At 37.6% G+C, this 18,111-nt stretch overlaps 2 protein-coding genes across 4 annotated transcripts; both read right to left on the bottom strand.

Moving 5' to 3' along the window:
* Positions 1 to 131: 131 nt before the first annotated feature.
* Positions 132 to 5,377, bottom strand: si:dkey-125i10.3 (zinc finger protein 185). 2 transcript variants are annotated; one of them, XM_042723760.1, is made up of 7 exons: positions 5,242 to 5,377; positions 3,233 to 3,268; positions 2,971 to 3,088; positions 2,687 to 2,851; positions 1,700 to 2,557; positions 1,285 to 1,390; positions 132 to 360 (listed from the first exon to the last, which is right to left on the bottom strand). In XM_042723760.1, the coding sequence occupies exons 2-7, from the start codon at positions 3,240 to 3,242 to the stop codon at positions 256 to 258; spliced, it is 1,362 nt and encodes a 453-aa protein (XP_042579694.1). In that variant the 5' UTR covers positions 3,243 to 3,268; positions 5,242 to 5,377; the 3' UTR covers positions 132 to 255. The 2 variants fall into 2 exon arrangements, with proteins under 2 accessions (XP_042579694.1, XP_018959789.1); XM_019104244.2 differs by lacking the exon at positions 5,242 to 5,377 and adding an exon at positions 5,081 to 5,189.
* Positions 5,378 to 7,364: 1,987 nt separating this feature from the next.
* LOC109090436 (type-2 angiotensin II receptor-like) lies at positions 7,365 to 11,289 on the bottom strand. Of its 2 annotated transcripts, none has more exons than XM_019104246.2 (2): positions 11,141 to 11,289; positions 7,365 to 9,101 (listed from the first exon to the last, which is right to left on the bottom strand). In XM_019104246.2, the coding sequence occupies exon 2, from the start codon at positions 9,066 to 9,068 to the stop codon at positions 7,959 to 7,961; it is 1,110 nt and encodes a 369-aa protein (XP_018959791.1). In that variant the 5' UTR covers positions 9,069 to 9,101; positions 11,141 to 11,289; the 3' UTR covers positions 7,365 to 7,958. The 2 variants fall into 2 exon arrangements, with proteins under 2 accessions (XP_018959791.1, XP_018959792.1); XM_019104247.2 differs by lacking the exon at positions 11,141 to 11,289 and adding an exon at positions 9,516 to 10,164.
* Positions 11,290 to 18,111: the final 6,822 nt, after the last annotated feature.

Here is an 18,111-nt window from a genome sequence, read left to right as displayed (position 1 = left end):
TAAACCTCATGGGGAATTTTGTTAGTATATAGGAAGACATGCACACACAGCATGACCATTTACTGAAAAATGTTGTTGAATTTATGTGCAATAAACTTAAGACAGCAGATCCTCTACTGATAAAGACTGAATTTTTTTTTTTTTTTTTTTTTTTAATTAGTGCTTAATTACAGGAAACTTGCTGGTAGACACTGAGATGTGCTTGGGTGTTATGGTGATGAGTTGTAGTGGAGTAGGTTGCAGTAGGATGAGTCATCAGAGCTGGAAGATTCGATCAAAGCATTTCTCGCAGAGGATTTTCCCAGCATAGTGGTACATAGATGAAGAGAGATCGCCCAGAGGACTGCTGCAACCATTACACTAAAACACACACAGAGAGACACAGCTTTACTCACCACGCTGCGGCACATCTTAATTCTCAAAGAAAATAAAGAAAAAGTTCCAAGGCCATTAAACATAAAGGCATTGGCAGATGTGATCGAAAAGTTAATTTTGGGCCTTGCTTCCAAGCATAGGCATTTTTTCCACCTGCTATTAACATGCGTCGCTTGAGATTTTCTTTTAGACCATTGAAAAAGTCAAATACACAAGTAAAATGTTTAGGTTACAACAGACCGTCTCTGAAAAAAAAACTGCTGTGACTGATTTGATTTGATTATTATTTTCAAAGCATATTAGCATGTGTACATTCATTCCAAAAAAAAAAAAAAAAAGATTAATTTTTTTATTCTAACAGGTAGCTTTTTTGAAAAGGAGCTCTCTGAACAAAAACCAAAACTATTGAAAAAACAAATTTTGCTGAAAAACAACAGCATTTGTCTAGTACTGCTTGCTATTCTAATGATTTTTGAGTATGATGATATTTTGAAGAATGTTGGTATCCAGACAGTTGATGATAGCCATTGACTTCCATACTATTTTTTCCATACTGTGGAAACAGTGGGCTGCCATCAACTGTTTGGTTGGCCAACATTCTTCAAAATATCTTCTTTTGTGCTCAGCAGAAGAAAACTCATGCAGGTTTGGAAGCACTTGAGGACGAGTAAAGGAAATATCCCTTTGAGCTGCAAGCACAAGAAAACAAAATTAATAATAACAAATGTCTTGGCCTTCTGTAGGTTTCAATGTTCCCATCACAAAATGTTTTTGACCTTGTTAACACCTGTATTGAGCACTGACCACCTGTGATCAGATCACCAAAAACCTCTATACCATGTGGAAATATAAGACAAGACTCTGACTTCTGAGCCTGAGTACAGAGGAAGAAAAATTTAAAAAGTAAACCTTTAAACAATCCGGATGGCAGCAAATGGCAGGAATGTTGATGGAGATTTTCACATTTCCATCTATGGGCAGCTTGCAGAAGGAACACATGGTTTTACCTCTGACACTGCAAAGAGAGACATACACAGATACACACATGACTTATTAAGAACGGAACTGTGTTAAATATTATATCTGTGAACTTTATTGTAAAAATAAATGAAGGTATTTAGACAGGTCACACTTAATTTTACAGTGTTGATGTTTCTGTGTGTTTGCATAACTGAATTTAGCTAATAAAAACTATATACTTACTGTGTTAATATTTTGTGGGTCCTTTAATTACACATTTTAATGTTCAAAAATATCATAACACCTACTCAAAGAAGTCCACAGACATCATATCTAAATAAATGTGGTCTTATAAGTGACTTACTTCAATTGAGCTTGACTGTTCAGTCTGTGGTTCTCTTCCAGGGCTGCCACACGGGGTTCTTCGGTTGGTTCTGTAGTTGATCTAGTTGATGACTCTGTAGTTGGAGTTTCCAGAGCAGATACTAGTGAAAGTTCCCCATGTTCACTTGTAGGCTGGTTTTCTACCTGTCTGGGTTCGAGTAGAGCCTCTACTACAGGTGCATGTGCTATTGAGACTTGTTCAACTGTATCATCCTCTTTATTCTCTGTAGTCAGTGAAGGCTTTGCTGGGTTCTCATGTAGGGTTTTGACTGTTTTCTCCTGCAGCGCTCCACTGGATTGTGTTTGATTTGTTGAAGCTCCATCTACAGGTGTCTTCCTTGTTCCCTCTACAGTCTCTGTGTGTCTCTCTGCAGGTTTCTCCACTATGTTCTTTACAGGAACATCTGTAGGTGTCTTCAATGGTTCCTCTACAGGTTTAATTATATTCTCCACTACGCACATTTTAGGAGTGTCTGCATGTGTATTCAATGGTTCTTTAACAGGTTTCTCCACTATGTCTGTTTTAGGAGTGTCTGCATGTGTCTTCAATGGTTCCTCTATAGGTTTCTCCACTACATCCAATTTAGGAGCGTCTGCATGCATCTTCATTGGTTCCTCTACAGGTTTATTTGTAGGTTTCTCCATTATGTCCTTTACAGAAACATCTGCATGTGTCTTCAATGGTTCGTCTTCAGGTATAGCGATTGGTTTTTCCACTATGTCCTTTACAGAAGCATCTGCTGGTGTCTTCAGTGGTTGCTCTGTGGCTTTGGCTATGGATGTCTCCACTGCTTTCTCTACATGTGCTCTCCTGGGGTCCTCAAGGACAGGATGTGCACTGGAACACATTCAGAATAATTATGAAGCATCTGATTGTCCTTAATGAAATGTTATTGAATGCAGTATACTGAATGTAGAAACACTGAATACGGGAATCACACACAAAGAAAATAAGAAAAGCTCTCACTCAAACTTCCTTAAGGCTGACACGACATAAGAGCTTTGAGGGGGTGTGGACGAGTCCAGGCTGGAGGAGGTGGTGGTACTCTCTGCACATGGCATGACGGAGGAAGAGACCGAACTGCTTTCAGGTGATGAAACATTTTTAGGTTTTCCTTGCTTTATTGGTTTACTGTTAGAGAGTAAAAAGTGAAATAAATTGAGAGTTCAAGCAAACATGAGAAAGACCTTGGCTGGTTGATACTATATACCGCTCACAGCCAGCAGATGACAGTGAAAACCTTCATTTACCTTGCTTTTACATCTGACTGTGTGTCCTCAACATTTTTAGATCTGTTGATCCAGCTTCCATCTTGTTTCAGATGGGTTCGAACCTTTGTCGCCTGGAATACGGCCTCCCTGTTAACATCTACAATCATAGAAAACCATTAGAGTGTATTTGGTTTACAAATGTATATTTTGTGTGTGTGTGTGTGTTTGTGTGTGTATGTGTGTGTGTGTGTGTGTGTGTGTGTGTGTGTGTGTGTGTGTGTGTGTGCCTGTGTGTGTGTACCAGTGGACATGGCAAGATCGTCTTCTTCAGTCAGGCCTATATTAGAAATACATGAAAACTGAAGTCAGATATACTTTATAGCACATCTTCAGTTTTTCAATCTCTCTTTCTGTTATTATTTATACCATAAGTACAGTATATTTTTGATATGCTCATTTTATTAGTGCCAGTTGTTCATTATTATTACAGATTTGATATAATCTTAGAACAAGTTGAGATTGACGCAATCAGGCTCCTGTACTGCCCAAAGATGATGAATGCACATACTGCAGAAAAATGCAGCACAGCCACATTTTTTTTTCTCTGCATGTGTGTGTTATCTAGCATGCCATCTAGAACAGAAACTCTGATGCTGATACACAATACAATGTGCTGTGAATATTTTTTTCGGCATTCTCTTTATGCACTGTTTGGAATTGCACTTGACATGGTAATTGCATTGTGTTGGGATGCATTAGTCCTTTAGCACTTAAGTGGTGAAGACATAAATATCTAAAAATAAATGAGATGGAAGACATTCAGGACAATGGCAAAGAGGAAGAACAGGTCATAAAACACACAGCAACACAGACACAAGAGTGATGAGAAAAACTGTCTGTAAGATCTTGCGTGTTTGTGGAATGCTTAGGTTTTCTCATGCACATGCTTTATAGAGCTAATTATATGATATCACAGTGATATGCAGCTGTATATTCCCATATTTCCCTCATTGGTGTCTGGCTTTTAGTGCCAGCAATCTGAAAGGATCTGTTCTGTTTACAGGTCCTTGAATAATGTTCTTGCATTCATTGTAAGAGTTTGATTTCAGTCAAACTAAAACAATAATTTTTCTTATTAAATGTCATAGAAATGCTTTAGCCTGACTGAAATCATACCAGTCCAATTTTTGTGATATCACAATGAATGCCTCTGACCTTGGCATTGTTTGCATGCTTCAAAATCCAGCGGTTTATGATAAATAACCAATTGTCTCATGTATATTTGGACAGACAGATGAAAACGTGTGTGCAAAAGATTTTTATATCGACTGTCCCTAAACCTTTATATATGTCCCTAAACCTAACCCTCGCCCAAATCTGTTGATAGTATTAGATGTAATAATTTGGCTGATTTATGAGCCTTTCAAATAGTACTAGTGCACTTCAAATGTCAGTTTCCAATCGAAGGGTTGTGAGTTCGAGTCTCGGGCCGGCAGGAATTGTGGGAAGAGGGGGAAGTCGTGGCCTAATGGTTAGAGAGTCGGACTCCCAATCGAAGGGTTGTGAGTTCGAGTCTCGGGCCGGCAGGAATTGTGGGTGGGGGGAGTGCATGTACAGTTCTCTCTCCACCTTCAATACCATGACTTAGGTGCCCTTGAGCAAGGCACCGAACCCCCCAACTGCTCCCCGGGCGCCGCAGCATAAAATGGCTGCCCACTGCTCCGGGTGTGTGTTCACAGTGTGTGTGTGTGTTCACTGCTCTGTGTGTGTGCACTTCGGATGGGTTAAATGCAGAGCACGCATTCTGAGTATGGGTCACCATACTTGGCTGAATGTCACGTCACTTTCACTTAAAAGCCATGTCCTCCTCAAACATTCCAGGATCAAAAAGCACAACATCACACACGTATCGCTTAAGTTTCTAACATAATGGCAGGATGTCCTCCTCACTTCCCGGAATAGTGAAATAATCTTCATTGCTTGTTTTGTTAAATTGTCATTGATCACAGTAAGAGGAAGAAACCCTGCTACGTAATCCAAACTCACTCAGACAAAAACTTGAACACACCAATGTTCAACCTTAAGAGTTAAAACAGATACCATATATGCAGTCATTTTCACAAGGAGCATTTAAGCTTGAGGTTCTTACCTGCTTGTGGAAAACTGGGCAGTTTAGTCTGTGAAAGTGATTTAAAACTTGCCAGACTGCAACCACTACATATGAACACACAAACACACACCTCTCATGCATACCTACCACCCCCCACCCCCAACAACAACAAAAGACACATACAACTAAACATAGCTCACCTTCACTGAACTTTGAATTTGTTTCCTTGATGTAAGATAATAATTTCTGTGTGTATGCATGGTCTTTGTCTGCAGTCCAGCTTACAGTATGAGTGTTCAGGAACACCGTGTTCTATTCTGCTGTTGAAACAATGACAAAGTGAGACAAATGGGGTGCACCGAAGACCCTCTGATCTCTTAAGTTTTACAGACTGTCATAGGTACAAAATTCATTGTGTTATGTGTATTGGCTGGAACAGAATACCTGCAGGAATAAATGTATTAATAGTTTCCTTTAATCAGTCAACAGAACACAACAAATTCTGGATGTACACACACACACACACACACACACACGGTCCAGAAAGTATCTGTAGTTTGAGGCTCATATGGCCAAATTCCAGCTGGCTGATTCTGGATGTCATTCTTCAGATCTAAACATCTATAATTAGTAGCCTCATACTCAATTTCACAGTCAGATTCGAAAAGATTAATAATACACTCTAAAAAATGAGTTGCTGGGTTTGTCCAGATTTCACCCAGTACTGGGTTGTATTTAACCCGGCAATTTTTAGAGTGTATATAAAATATACTTTGGTCATTTTTGGAATATTTATAAGGACAGCATATCCATAGATGGATATTTTTCATGATGCTCTAGTGCAGTTGTTCTTAACACTGTCATGCAGGAGTTGTCTTTGAAGGCAGATTTTAAGTGCATTAATAGTAGGTGTGAGGATCACCAGCTCAATGCTAGGCTGCAGGGCACATGGTGATGGAACTGTGATCTAGGAAAAATTATTATGATCTGAACCTGAAACCTTTGCATCAAGAGACCATTGGCCATATGTATAAAGCCGCTCAGAGTAAAATTTTACTGTCTTAAGTGTGTCAAAATTCTAAGTAATTTTACTCATTGCTAGACTTAAAGTGTGATTATAAAGGTTCCTAAGTGTTAAGATTGGGACTCAGCTTCTAAATTATTAAAGATTTCTAAAGAGGTATCCTAACCTAGTTAGGAGTAAAAATATGGCAGCAAAGAGGCAGAGACACACACTTTCCCACAAAGATATGTATTGATTATATGATATGGAGTTGATAAAACGATACAAACCTGATCGTCAAGATAAATTTTATACATACGTGAAAGATTCTTAACTATTATGCAACCACCACCCTGGCTTCTCTTTATCAACATTTTTCATCAGTCTAAAAATGTCCTTCCCCTGAATGCTTCATCAAGTGGAAAGGTCTAAAATCTTGTTCTTGCCTTTATAAAGAAACTGAAATAAGTATTAACAGATGAGGACACTGATGTCTGGTCATTTCTTAGACTGGAGGTTTAGGGAAGACCTTGCATCACTGGAGCAAATGATAAGAATTAAATAGCAAAGACAACAACAGAATTCATGAAATGCAAAAAGGAACGTGAGAAAAAACATTACAGGGAATGTGTGCAGCAACTGTGCCTTCAGGGAATGGTGGATCTTAGAAAATCAAAATGAGAAATATGTACTATACTGTACTTCTGAACTATTGCTAAACCTCTCAAAGACAGACACTGTAAGCAGGTTCTTCCAGATTCCCGGAAGAACTGAAGAACTATTAGATGACCCTACATGACTTGAAAGGTGTGTTAATCTGCATCTGTTCTAGTGTGCGCTAGCTCAAGGATCTAGTCTTAAGATCTGTAATGCAGGCTATCGATACAGCAGGACTCAACAAAGCAAGAAGCAAATTCAAATAACGGCTGTCATGATGTTGTTGGTGTTTACAGGAACATCAAGAGGTTGGAGCTCGCAGAATGTTAATGCGAAAGGAAAATTAGGACAAGTGATGTCGTCCAGCTGATGGGCCAGCATCTGCTGTGAAATAAGGTTGTTTTTATAGTAACTATAGTAACTATATTTTATAGCTGTCTGCTAATGCAGACTGGGAATAAAGTAGCTAAACACTATGCTGATGCACATAGGAACCGATTTAAGAATAAATGACCTGTGATTTTATTTTTAAAAGCACACCTCTTTCAGTCAGAAGTTCATAGTTTCAGATGAAAGTCTTAGCCTCATCATGTTGATTACAGACAGACAGACAGACAGATATATTGTCAGATAGATAGTAAATCACAGAACAAAACGCTAAAGTTGTGTACTTGCAAACATCATTTATTGATGATGCTCCATTATAATAGAATTATAATTCAATTTACAGTGATTTATAATTTTAACAGCTCATGCTGCATTTTTGTGACTTTGTATATTACAGTTAAAAGATAGTTTTAGTCTATTTCAGCCATATGAAAGACATGATAAACATTATCTAACATTTGAGTGTTATTTACAACTCTGATATTACCAGTAATCCAAATATTAAGACTGTACAGCTGTAATCAGAAACCTTTATTTATTTATTTTTTAATTTTTTTTATCTGTTTTGTGCAGAAAAATCAGCAAATTCCTCATCCTGAGTAAAGTCTGATCAAAGAATAATATGTGGGCTATATCTCTACACATTGTTATGTAACCAAATGTTGTTTATAGATGCTGGAGCTAATCACAATCATTGTGTAGTTAGAAACAAGACACAGTGACACAACCACAATTATAGCAACCAACAACAACATCTGAACTGATTGTCCCAAACAAGTGGCAGTGCCTGGAAAAGCACTTGACTGACACTGACACGGTGCTCTGCAGTTATAATAATAGTATGTAAAGGTGGAGATTCACCAGAATCCACTACGCGCTGCTCTGCTGCTCAAGAATCTCCATAGGCACGGTTTCTTTAAAGTCACTCAGTTTCCTGGAGAAGGAAGACAGTCTCGTGCTGATGGAATCTCTTTTCTGCATCAGCATATCCCCGTAAAACTGCCACAGCTTCTCTTGGAAGTGATTTCCCACAAAACAGTACAGGAAAGGGTTTATGGCAGAGTTGGAAAAGCCAAGGCAGAGGAAGAACGGCAGGAGTTTATGGATCGCTTGAAGCACCCAGCAATCCCAATCCACACCCAGCTCCCCCAGAGCTCCGAGGAACGCCAGAACGTGGAACGGGAACCAGCAAAAGAAAAACGCCAATACCACAGCGACCACCATACGCAACACATGGACCAGTCGAGTGGAGTCTTGCTCCAAGTAGTCTGGGGTGGCCAGAAGGTGCACGGCAATTCGGCTGTAGCAGGTTGCAATGACAACAAATGGCAAGAAGAATCCCAGAGTGTTCTTTCCAAGAGTTAACCCGGTTTGCCAATAGGAGCTGGGGAAATAAATGACACAAGCCGTAATGTTGTTACTGGGAAAAGTGTGTATGTCACGGAACACAACAGTCGGCAATGTCGTCAAAGCCGCCACGACCCAAATGATGCCGCTGACACATCTGGCCTGATAAATGCTCCTGCGGCTCTGGGAGTGCAGTGGGTAGACGATGGCATGATATCGATCCACACTCATACAGGTGATGAAAAATATACTAGCGTAGACGTTTATCGTTACCAGACCTCCACACAGCTTACACATGACCTTCCCAAAAACCCAGTTGTAATCCAGCGAATAGTAAACAGCCCAGAATGGCAAAGAGCTCAGGAACAGCAAGTCCGACATGGCTAGATTCATCAAATACGTGTTGGCTACCGTCCTTCGGCCTGAACTGTGATACAACACGCACACCACCAGCATGTTACCAAGAAAACCTAGCAGGAAAATGAGGCTGTACAAAGTGGGGATCACTTTCTTCTGATACTGCGAGGCTGAGGTGGATATGTAGTCACATGAGTTTGTCATGTTATGGTGCAACAAAGACACAGCGGGTGCAGTCAGGTTATAGGTAGATTCTGTTTCCATTGCGTTGATCATGCAGGATGATTCAGGAACGAGAGTTCTGAAGTTCTGAAATGAGAAAAAAAAAAAACAGAGAGCTTTATGCAGTCATAGGGCAAATTCTCATGTGAAGTAGGAATGAAGAAACATGTTATTGTAGCATTGGGATAAAATGCAAAATCATCTATCATGCTCCATTTATCTTAAACCTTCACTAAAACTTTTTCTTATCCCCTCAAGTAGGAAAATGCAAGATTGTGAAACTAAGAAAAAAATGGCTATAAATCACAGGCTGAATCTCCCAGGTTTCCAGAATAAATAAGAAATGACTAAATAAGACTGGGGAAAAATGTCATGAGTGAGCTGAAAAGGTCTGCGTGACTATCCATAACATGTTCAAACCCTCCATGGAACTCGTCCCACGGTTGTGGACAGCCTTATTGTCTGTCTATTACGAGCAATAAAAACAGAACAAAATCCCACCGCGGTTGTAGCATCTTCTCCTCTACATCTTCTTAGGCTGAGAAAGAGAAATCTGTGAGAGAGAAATGTGAGAAAGCAACTGTGTGTGTGTGTGTGTGACCATAGCTCTGGTGAGTTCGGGTCCAGCACAGATGTGTTTTATAGCTCTCTGCAGGCTGCGCACAATACATCTGGTTACTGTTATCATAGGCGGGGGGCACATGAACATCTCGGATTGGCTGGGTAATCAGTTGTGGTGTTTGGGGGATTCAGTGCTGCGCCACAAAAGTATACTGTATATGACACAAAGTAGCAGGCCAGGCATTCTTTTCATATTTTTCCAGGTAATGTATGCATAACTGGACAACACAGACACACAGGTCCTGAAACAAATATCACAATCAGACTAAGTAACATAAGGTCAAAACCTAGAAACTGACAACATATTTGGCAGTTTGAAGTTTTTAGATAAAGTTAATGGTAGTTATTAATTCTAAAATGTAAATATAAAATATCTGGCATACCTTTTAGGTAACACGTAGGCTAAAGTTTAGGGACCATTTCTCACTATTAACTAGCATATGCATATTACTAGTATGTTGGCTGTTTAATAGTACTTAAAAAGCACATATTAATGCATTGTGCATGACCATATTTTAAATCCCTTAATCCTACCCCATAACTTATTAACAACTACATTACTAATTATTAATAATTAGCAGATTAGGAGTTTATTAAGGGAAAAAAATCATAGTTAAATGTTAGTTAATAGTGAGAATTGGAAAAGTAAGACCAAGCTTTAAAATTTTGAATATATTACGAATCTGCTTACTCTGCCTGTCATACAATGTGAAAAAGCTTCTCATTATTCAAGTCTAACTGTCATTTATTAAGATTAACTGTGAGCCCTAAAAAATGATCACAGCTGTTGAAAATATTCCCAGTCATATTTCAAATGTTGCACATTCTTAATCAGAACGCTACGCCTGTCAAGTTAACACACTGTTTCTGTTTAAGTCATTGGAAAATCTTGCAGTTATCTAATAGAATAAATGAGAAAGTAAGTATTTTTCAGCATTTTTTTTTTTGCATATAACCACTGGAACTATCTAAACTATTTCCTTTATATTTGGTTCATATTAAATTTCCTATACCTTTTGAGAGACAGCAAAGTCCAAAACTAACCAGAGTTTTTCTGCACTTTAAAAAAAAAAAGACATTAACATTTAAATTCGCAATTCTATCTAATGTCAGCTGTCAGCTAATCTTCCAGAAGTGCATATACAAGTAAAATGAGATGCAGTCTGGCTTTCTAATTTCTAATACATTGCAGAAAAGAAAAGGAATAATATGCAAGGCAATGTTACAAGAACAATGCTTTAGACTGTACTGACATCATACGGTTTTCTTTTTGATAGTTTTTAGGCTTTATTACTGGAATTATAAAAAAGATGATGATTATAATACTTTGAACACTTGGTTAATGAATCTCCCTAAACATTTTATAGCTATGCTTCTAATTTTACACAGCGATCTTAACTTAATCTTAACTTAATAGTTAACTTCATCTTAGAAGTTTAAAAACCCCATCATGATTATGTTCAAAACTCAAGAAAAAATCCACAACACTCTGCAGCTCAGCATACCTTTCAGTTTCCTGTGCAAAAAAAAGTCTTCAGTCTCTACGAGGTGTCGCTTAACCCCTGGCACACACGTTTCACGCTGAAAACCAAGCCAAAGAAAGCTTGCTTAACCCCCAGCAGACTTTTCCATTTTGGAAGTGGAGACAATTCTCTGCGTGTGTAAGTATATGAGGGAGTAAACAGCCAACCAGATGTAGGATTTGCTCAAAATATTTTTACGTCCTCATATGTCCACTGGGAAAAGGAGGGTGGGAGATGGAGGTTGTGAGAGAGCGAGAGAGAGAGAGAGAGAGAGAGAGAGAGAGAGAGAGAGCGAGAGGGGTGAAAGTGTTCATTTTAAATGCATCTGACTGGCAACTCTATGTGAACAGCAAAGCGAGAGAGAGAAACTTCATATCCAGGAGGAAGGATCCAGCATTACACACACATACCTAATGACCTGAAAAATTAAAGACAGATGTACTACAGTAGTGTTTTTTGTGTAGTATGTATATGTGCTGCAGTAACATTTCATCATCTTTCTCAATGAACTATGCAAATGTTTGTGCATCTATCTTTTTTTCTAATGTAAATTTCCTGTATTCCTTCTAAATGAGTGTTCTGCCTCTGTATGAATGGTGTCTTCTATCAAGCATTTTATCCAGAGTGTGAAACCAGATAAGCTTCTTAAAACACAGGAAATTGAGAGACGTCAGAGGCTCCCCATTCACTCCGCTCTGTAGTTACCGTGGCGACGATCCAGCGAGTGACCTCCTCAGAGGTCACGGGCAGATGTGTTCTAACAATTTCATAACAAGGCAGATAATGATGTCTCAAATGAGCGGGGTTAAGATAACCAAAATTTGGCCAATTATGGATGACATTATCCAGAAGCGTGCGTCTGTGTGTTTACAAACCAGTGCATTCGATTTTCATCCAAACAACTGAAGGGACAGAACATACTGTTTCTCCTACTGCTTTTGAGTTTCTCAGTGGCTGTCAAAACCAATGCCTGTAAACAATTTCTTTAATAAATCTTTGAGCAACAGAAAACAATGTTGCAACATTTTGGTGGGGTTGCATGTTTAGAGCTATTGTGTCTCCTGAACCTGCTGGCTCAAATTCAGCCTCTGTTTTGAAGAAACACTAGAACTAGGCAGCGATTGAGTGGAAAAGCCCCTGGAATGCTGCTGCTGCCAGTAAACTCCAGTTGATTCGTTTTGCATGGACATACCGAGCTATAACTTAACATGATTGGAGGCTGAAGGGGGCACAATGTACAGCTGTGGCTACTTAAAATTACAGCTTTTAACAGTAAATGTATAACTCATGTAACTTACATCACAGATGAACAGCAGCTGTTTTTACAGAGAAAATTTTAATTAACTTTGATTTAACTTTAAAGCTGTATAAACATGTTCAATGACCATTTAAACTCCCCTTGTAGCATTCATTACTGTTCGTAGCTTTAGTTTCATTTTATGAATATTGATCACCAAGAGGATGAATATTAAAGCCAGTTCAAAATGTGTGTCATTGTTTTCTGGTGTATTAATGTGTTGTTTTTTTATTGTGACAGTGAGTGTGACATCCAGCGTACACTTACTCAAATCTATATCCATCCTCTGTCACTGAAACATTTCCCTCTTCTCAAACACTTATTTCTGCCATCCATCAAGGGAGAGAGAGAGTTAACAAATCTTTATTATTCAGTCATACTTTAATCTAAGACATGAGAAATTCTAAATGAACACTGAACACTGTGGAGGGAGTGACCAACTGACAAGTGACCAACTGATCACAGTGGACATGTCACAGCGTCCTGTCTTTTAAGAATTTGAATTTACATTGATTAGTATTATTTATATGTTTTTAAATTGTGTTTCAGTGTGGTCTTGTCTGATTACTGTAGGTCCACATTATTCTGGTCTGAGATTTTAGTCTAATTCTGGACAGAATAAGCTCAGTTCTTGCTATCACAAGGCTTTATGGGTTTTGTGCCCCTGCTTTTAAGGTCTCAATTGTGTGTTTATTTGAAAAACTGACACATGTAAAACATGTTTTAAAGCATTATGATTTAATTTTCAAGGCTTATGATATAAGCTTATTGGACTGCACATACTGTAACACTGACCTCACACTGATGTTGTGTTTTGTTCACTCTGGATAGTTCTGGAAATCTGGTTCATTTGTCTTTGGGTCATTCCCAAAATGTAGTGGCTTATCCATCTAAAAAAAAAAAAAATTTTTAAAAACAAAACTCATCAATTCCACATTAAACCTAACATTTTACATCAATTATATATCATTCCATAACCATGCTGTTATCTTATATCTCATTTCATTAAAGATCACACTAAATAATCATCAAGTCAAAAATAATAATAATTTATCATTAGCTGCCATGCCGTTTTCTCAGTGATGTCACTCTTAAATAAAATTAGTGAGAACCAGTAACACCACTTACCATGTTTACGGTTTAAGAAAAAGGGAGGGAAAAATGATCATTTACCATCATTTACTCACTCTCATGGAATTTTCTCTTTGTTTGCAATACCACCAATGACAGTGAAGACTTTTTACACTGGAAAAAATGTTCTAAGGGATTAAAGTACTTGTAAATATTATAAGATCATACTTTTCCAAGTTACAGTTAATGGTGTTTCAGAAAATATAAAGTTTTCTAAGAAAACTGTGTACATTGCCGGTTACTTATAACTACAAGACTCTTCTAGAGAATTATAGAGTTTCACTATGAAAACACTAAATCTGAGGACTGCAAAAAGACACGTGCACATTGTATTAGGCTGAGAAAGAGCAGTTTCTCAGGCCATGAAAATCCCTGTGCTAAATACTCAGAAAATGGTCATTACACAGCATAACTTGGAAACGTCAGCTCAATTTGATGAGCCAGTGAAGCTTATTGAATGTGACAGCATCTTGGCTCAAAGGAATGAGCAATGGGTTTCAACCTGGCTGTGAAAGCTGAAAAAATAAAAAACTTTAAAGTACAAATTCTAAAATACAAAATAAAAAAAATAGAACAGTACATAAATCACTTTTTTTGGCACAGGCTACCTAAAAATTAGGACTCATATTTTGACATTTAGAGTGCTAATTTCTAAATTGATCAGAAATACTTAGAATATGTTTACACTTTGACACAACATAAAAAGTCAACCTAAAAAATTATCAAATGACTGCATTCTCAATGCTAAAAATAATATCTAAAAAAAAAAAGATAAAAAATAATGTTGTGAAACATTCAAAAACCAATGAAATCTCCAAAATAAATACAAATAACAGAGACCGCAAGAGGGGCTGCGAATATACAGGATATTTACGTCCGGAACAAAACACTCAAAATCCCAGGCTGCGTTTCTTCTCCCTGATGGATAATGAAATGTGTGCGTGAGAACATTTAGAACTAATATATGACCGCTCTGTTTTGTTCAGTCATACAGCATTATATGAGACCTGTAAAAGCCCTCGACTAGCAAATTCTGCCATGGCACAATATCATGATTCAACACAACCAGCTCATAAAAGTAGCTTGTCCAATGTGTCTACTAAAAAAAGGACAGACATAAAGTCCTGAACACATTCTGTTCCCTGTCAAATAGCATCAGCGTATCTCCCGAGTGACTTACAGAAGAACTCAAGAGAGAAAGGAAGAGAGAAGGGAGGAAGAAAAAGGGTCACAGAGGGGACAGGATGCTGGTTTGGGGGAGAGTCTGAAGGGATAAATTAGGAGCCAGCTACAATGTACAGAGAGAATGAGTCACAAACTACCATCCCAGGCTCAGGGCTCACCCCAAGAACACTAATAGCCTTCATCTAGTGTGTGAGAATTTGTTTGGTGGCATGTGTTTGTGTTGTAGGCAAAAAAAAAAAGCAAAGAAAATTGTTGCGGTGCAAGCACCCATGAACTTAACTTATTAAACTTGTGTACGGTAATTTGAGAAATATGTGAGTTGATTTGATCTGACATAGCCACATCAAATAAACATATACAAAGCTGAAAAATCATTTCTGATTAGCCTTTCTCAGTGTTTATTTTTATCTTCTTACCTCAGGTTGGGAGTTCATCAGACAGGCAGAGGCTTCTCTGCATCTCTCTATAGCTATGGTTTTAAATACTATAAAATAAAGAATATTTAAATATTTTTGTGGCACATCTCTGATTTTAAAAATGCAAAGAAGCATTTAACATATTACAACTTATTGTAACAAAGTCAAATATTTTCTTTAAAAAGTAAGTTTAAATGCTTAACAAGTGCTCAACAGGTTTTTCAATTAATTTGCTCACCTTAAATGGTTTCTTTATCATGTCTTAAATACATCTGTTGTATTTTCATGTCTGTAATTTTCATGATGGTTTTAGTCAACAAAAGCTATATTTTCAAAAAGAAAAAAAAGTGCTTTCTTTTAAACTTTTAAATTAAAATATTATTACAAATATTAAAATATAATACATAAAAAAAAAAGTATATATATATTTTTTTAATAATAAATAATCAGCCACTCCACAATGAAAGCACTGGATAAATTAAACTAAAGGAAAGAACATATACCAACATCAAAACAAGGAACATTAAATTATTTTATGGATGAATTTTAGCTATACATTCATATAAAATCACTCTATGGGGTATGTAAGAGATAAGTAAATATGTTTTGGTTATTTAGAACAATAACTGAAGTCACTTCCAATAGCTGAAACCCTCAACTGATTGTCTAACATCATCACAAGCTGAACATATTACAACTTCCAGAAAACACAGATCACGTTACTATCACTGGAACAACAGAGAATGTGGAATAAATGGTTTAAATGTGATGACAAGTATTAAAAAAAATTAAACATAAGATCCTTGCACGTATTACACAGATAGGGAACCGCTAAATTAAACAGGACGCTCATGTTCCCTGCTCTATGATCTGACTCTAGCGCCTCCTGCTGTTCTGTAACGAACACCCACAAATCAGTTTGTCTGCCACACAAAATGCCTGCAAGAGAAATTAGAAAAACAAAAGCATATCTAACAGTGCAGAAGACTGCAACTCTCAGTTCTGTCAATGTCAAATAGTAAATTAAATGACGCAAATAACTTTGTCACAATTGCCTTAGGATGGAGTCAGAGGTAGAAAGAGAATGGCTCATATTTTTACAAGCATGGCTTTTTGTGTAGTCGAGCTACATTCTTCATATGCCTATCGATATATACATGACACTATGTATAATCGAATATTTGAATACTTCGTGCGACAAACTCGAACCCGTTGAGAAATCTGCGTGGAGAACAGGGTTGCCAGGTCTGCAAAACAAACCAACCCAGTTAGTACACACAACTAGGCCAATTAGTGCCAAAAACTAACCCAATCGGTTTCTGGGGATTCAAAGACTCCTTCCAGGGTTCCTAATCTAAAAGAACTAAAAGATCAACCCACGGCAACAATATAAAAGTTGCAACTCTGTTGGAAAACCGTAGACTTGGCAACACTCGTGGAGAAACATCTGGTGAAATTCCCAAGAACTTGACCGCACCTTTTGTCCAACTTAGCAAAAATCGCACCTACAATATCACAACAGAAAAAAACACACACAACACAAAAAAAACAAAAAAAAAAACAAAGATAACTTACTGGCTGAATAACATGAGGTGACAGTAACACAAAGACAAGCTAACATAATTCATATAAAAAGACAGTTATTACAATTATTAATAAACAAAATCCAAATGAAGTTTCATTAAAATGTATCGTTTACTAGACCTGTTATTATACATTGAGAAAGGAATAAGAACAGAGAACTGAGACACAAGTAAACCCTACAGTATTAGAGGAGCTGGTGTGGTTTCATGTCACATATGCATCTTGTGTTTGGAGCATCAAGGTTGCACATCCTACAGTGCCATTAAACAAGCAGCTGGAATGAAATCACTGACATCCCCGATTACCTCCAGGTTACATACTCTAGACATGAGAGTAAACAATTTATGATGATTGGCATGCATTCACCCTGTTAAAAAAGCATCAAGAAACTGACTTATAACTTAGAACAGGAACAGGAGAGATGTTTAACTCAATGTAAAAAGATAAATAACAGTTTAAATGTACAGTGCATGAAGCCATAAGCAAGGCTAATTGGTATCACTTTGTCACCTATGGTTTTACACAAAGGAGATTTTCGGTTTGGAGACAGATCTGTGTTCACCCTGGAAAGCTGAAGGGATCAGACTTTTGAGATTCGGACTAGATTTTATCCGAACTGGTCTGTCAAAATACTCGAAGGTTTACAATGCTGACTCCAAACAAAAGAAAATAAGAACTTTTCATATGTGACAAGACAAAAGTTTAAACAAACCGAAAGGTCCAGGGCTGGTTTTCTAACACTCATCAGTCCAAAATGAACAAACCTGCCTTGAGTAAATCGGTGGATGTATTAAAACAGATTTTTAAATACTTGCCTCTCAACTGCATCTGACATACATTTAATCTGCATGTATATATATTTATATATAACGAAAAAATAAGCCTCTCTATAGGTCCAAAGGTTCCAGCAAAAAGCAGCTTTAGTTTAAAAACAGCATTAGTTTATTACTATAATATTTTATCTGTTGGTTAAGCAATACCCCAGATTGTGGGAAAAGAGACACGAGTCACTTAAGTGCTAAAATCCTCACATTCAGTTCTGATTCATCTCCCACAGAAACATTCAATTGCTGTTCTCCGTTTGACAAATCCATGAGAGAGTCTGAATCATGAGTCAAGGCAAATGTCATGTGGTGCATTTCATGGAAGAAGAAGGTTCCCGGACCTAGTGCATGTCACATGATTGGTCTGCAAGCTTCCCTGATTGGCCATGGAACCTTAAGGTTTTTGGGGGAATAAGGCTTTAACTGTGTTCTGTGGGTCTTCATGTGGATGGAGGGAGAATGTAGAGGTCATGAGGAACACCTGTGCTTTCCATCGATGGGAGGAAGACGGTTCTA

The sequence above is a fragment of the Cyprinus carpio genome, chromosome B5 (assembly GCF_018340385.1).
Source record: "Cyprinus carpio isolate SPL01 chromosome B5, ASM1834038v1, whole genome shotgun sequence".
In the NCBI taxonomy this organism is placed as follows: domain Eukaryota; kingdom Metazoa; phylum Chordata; class Actinopteri; order Cypriniformes; family Cyprinidae; genus Cyprinus; species Cyprinus carpio.
This window is presented reverse-complemented; position numbering and strand designations above follow the sequence as displayed.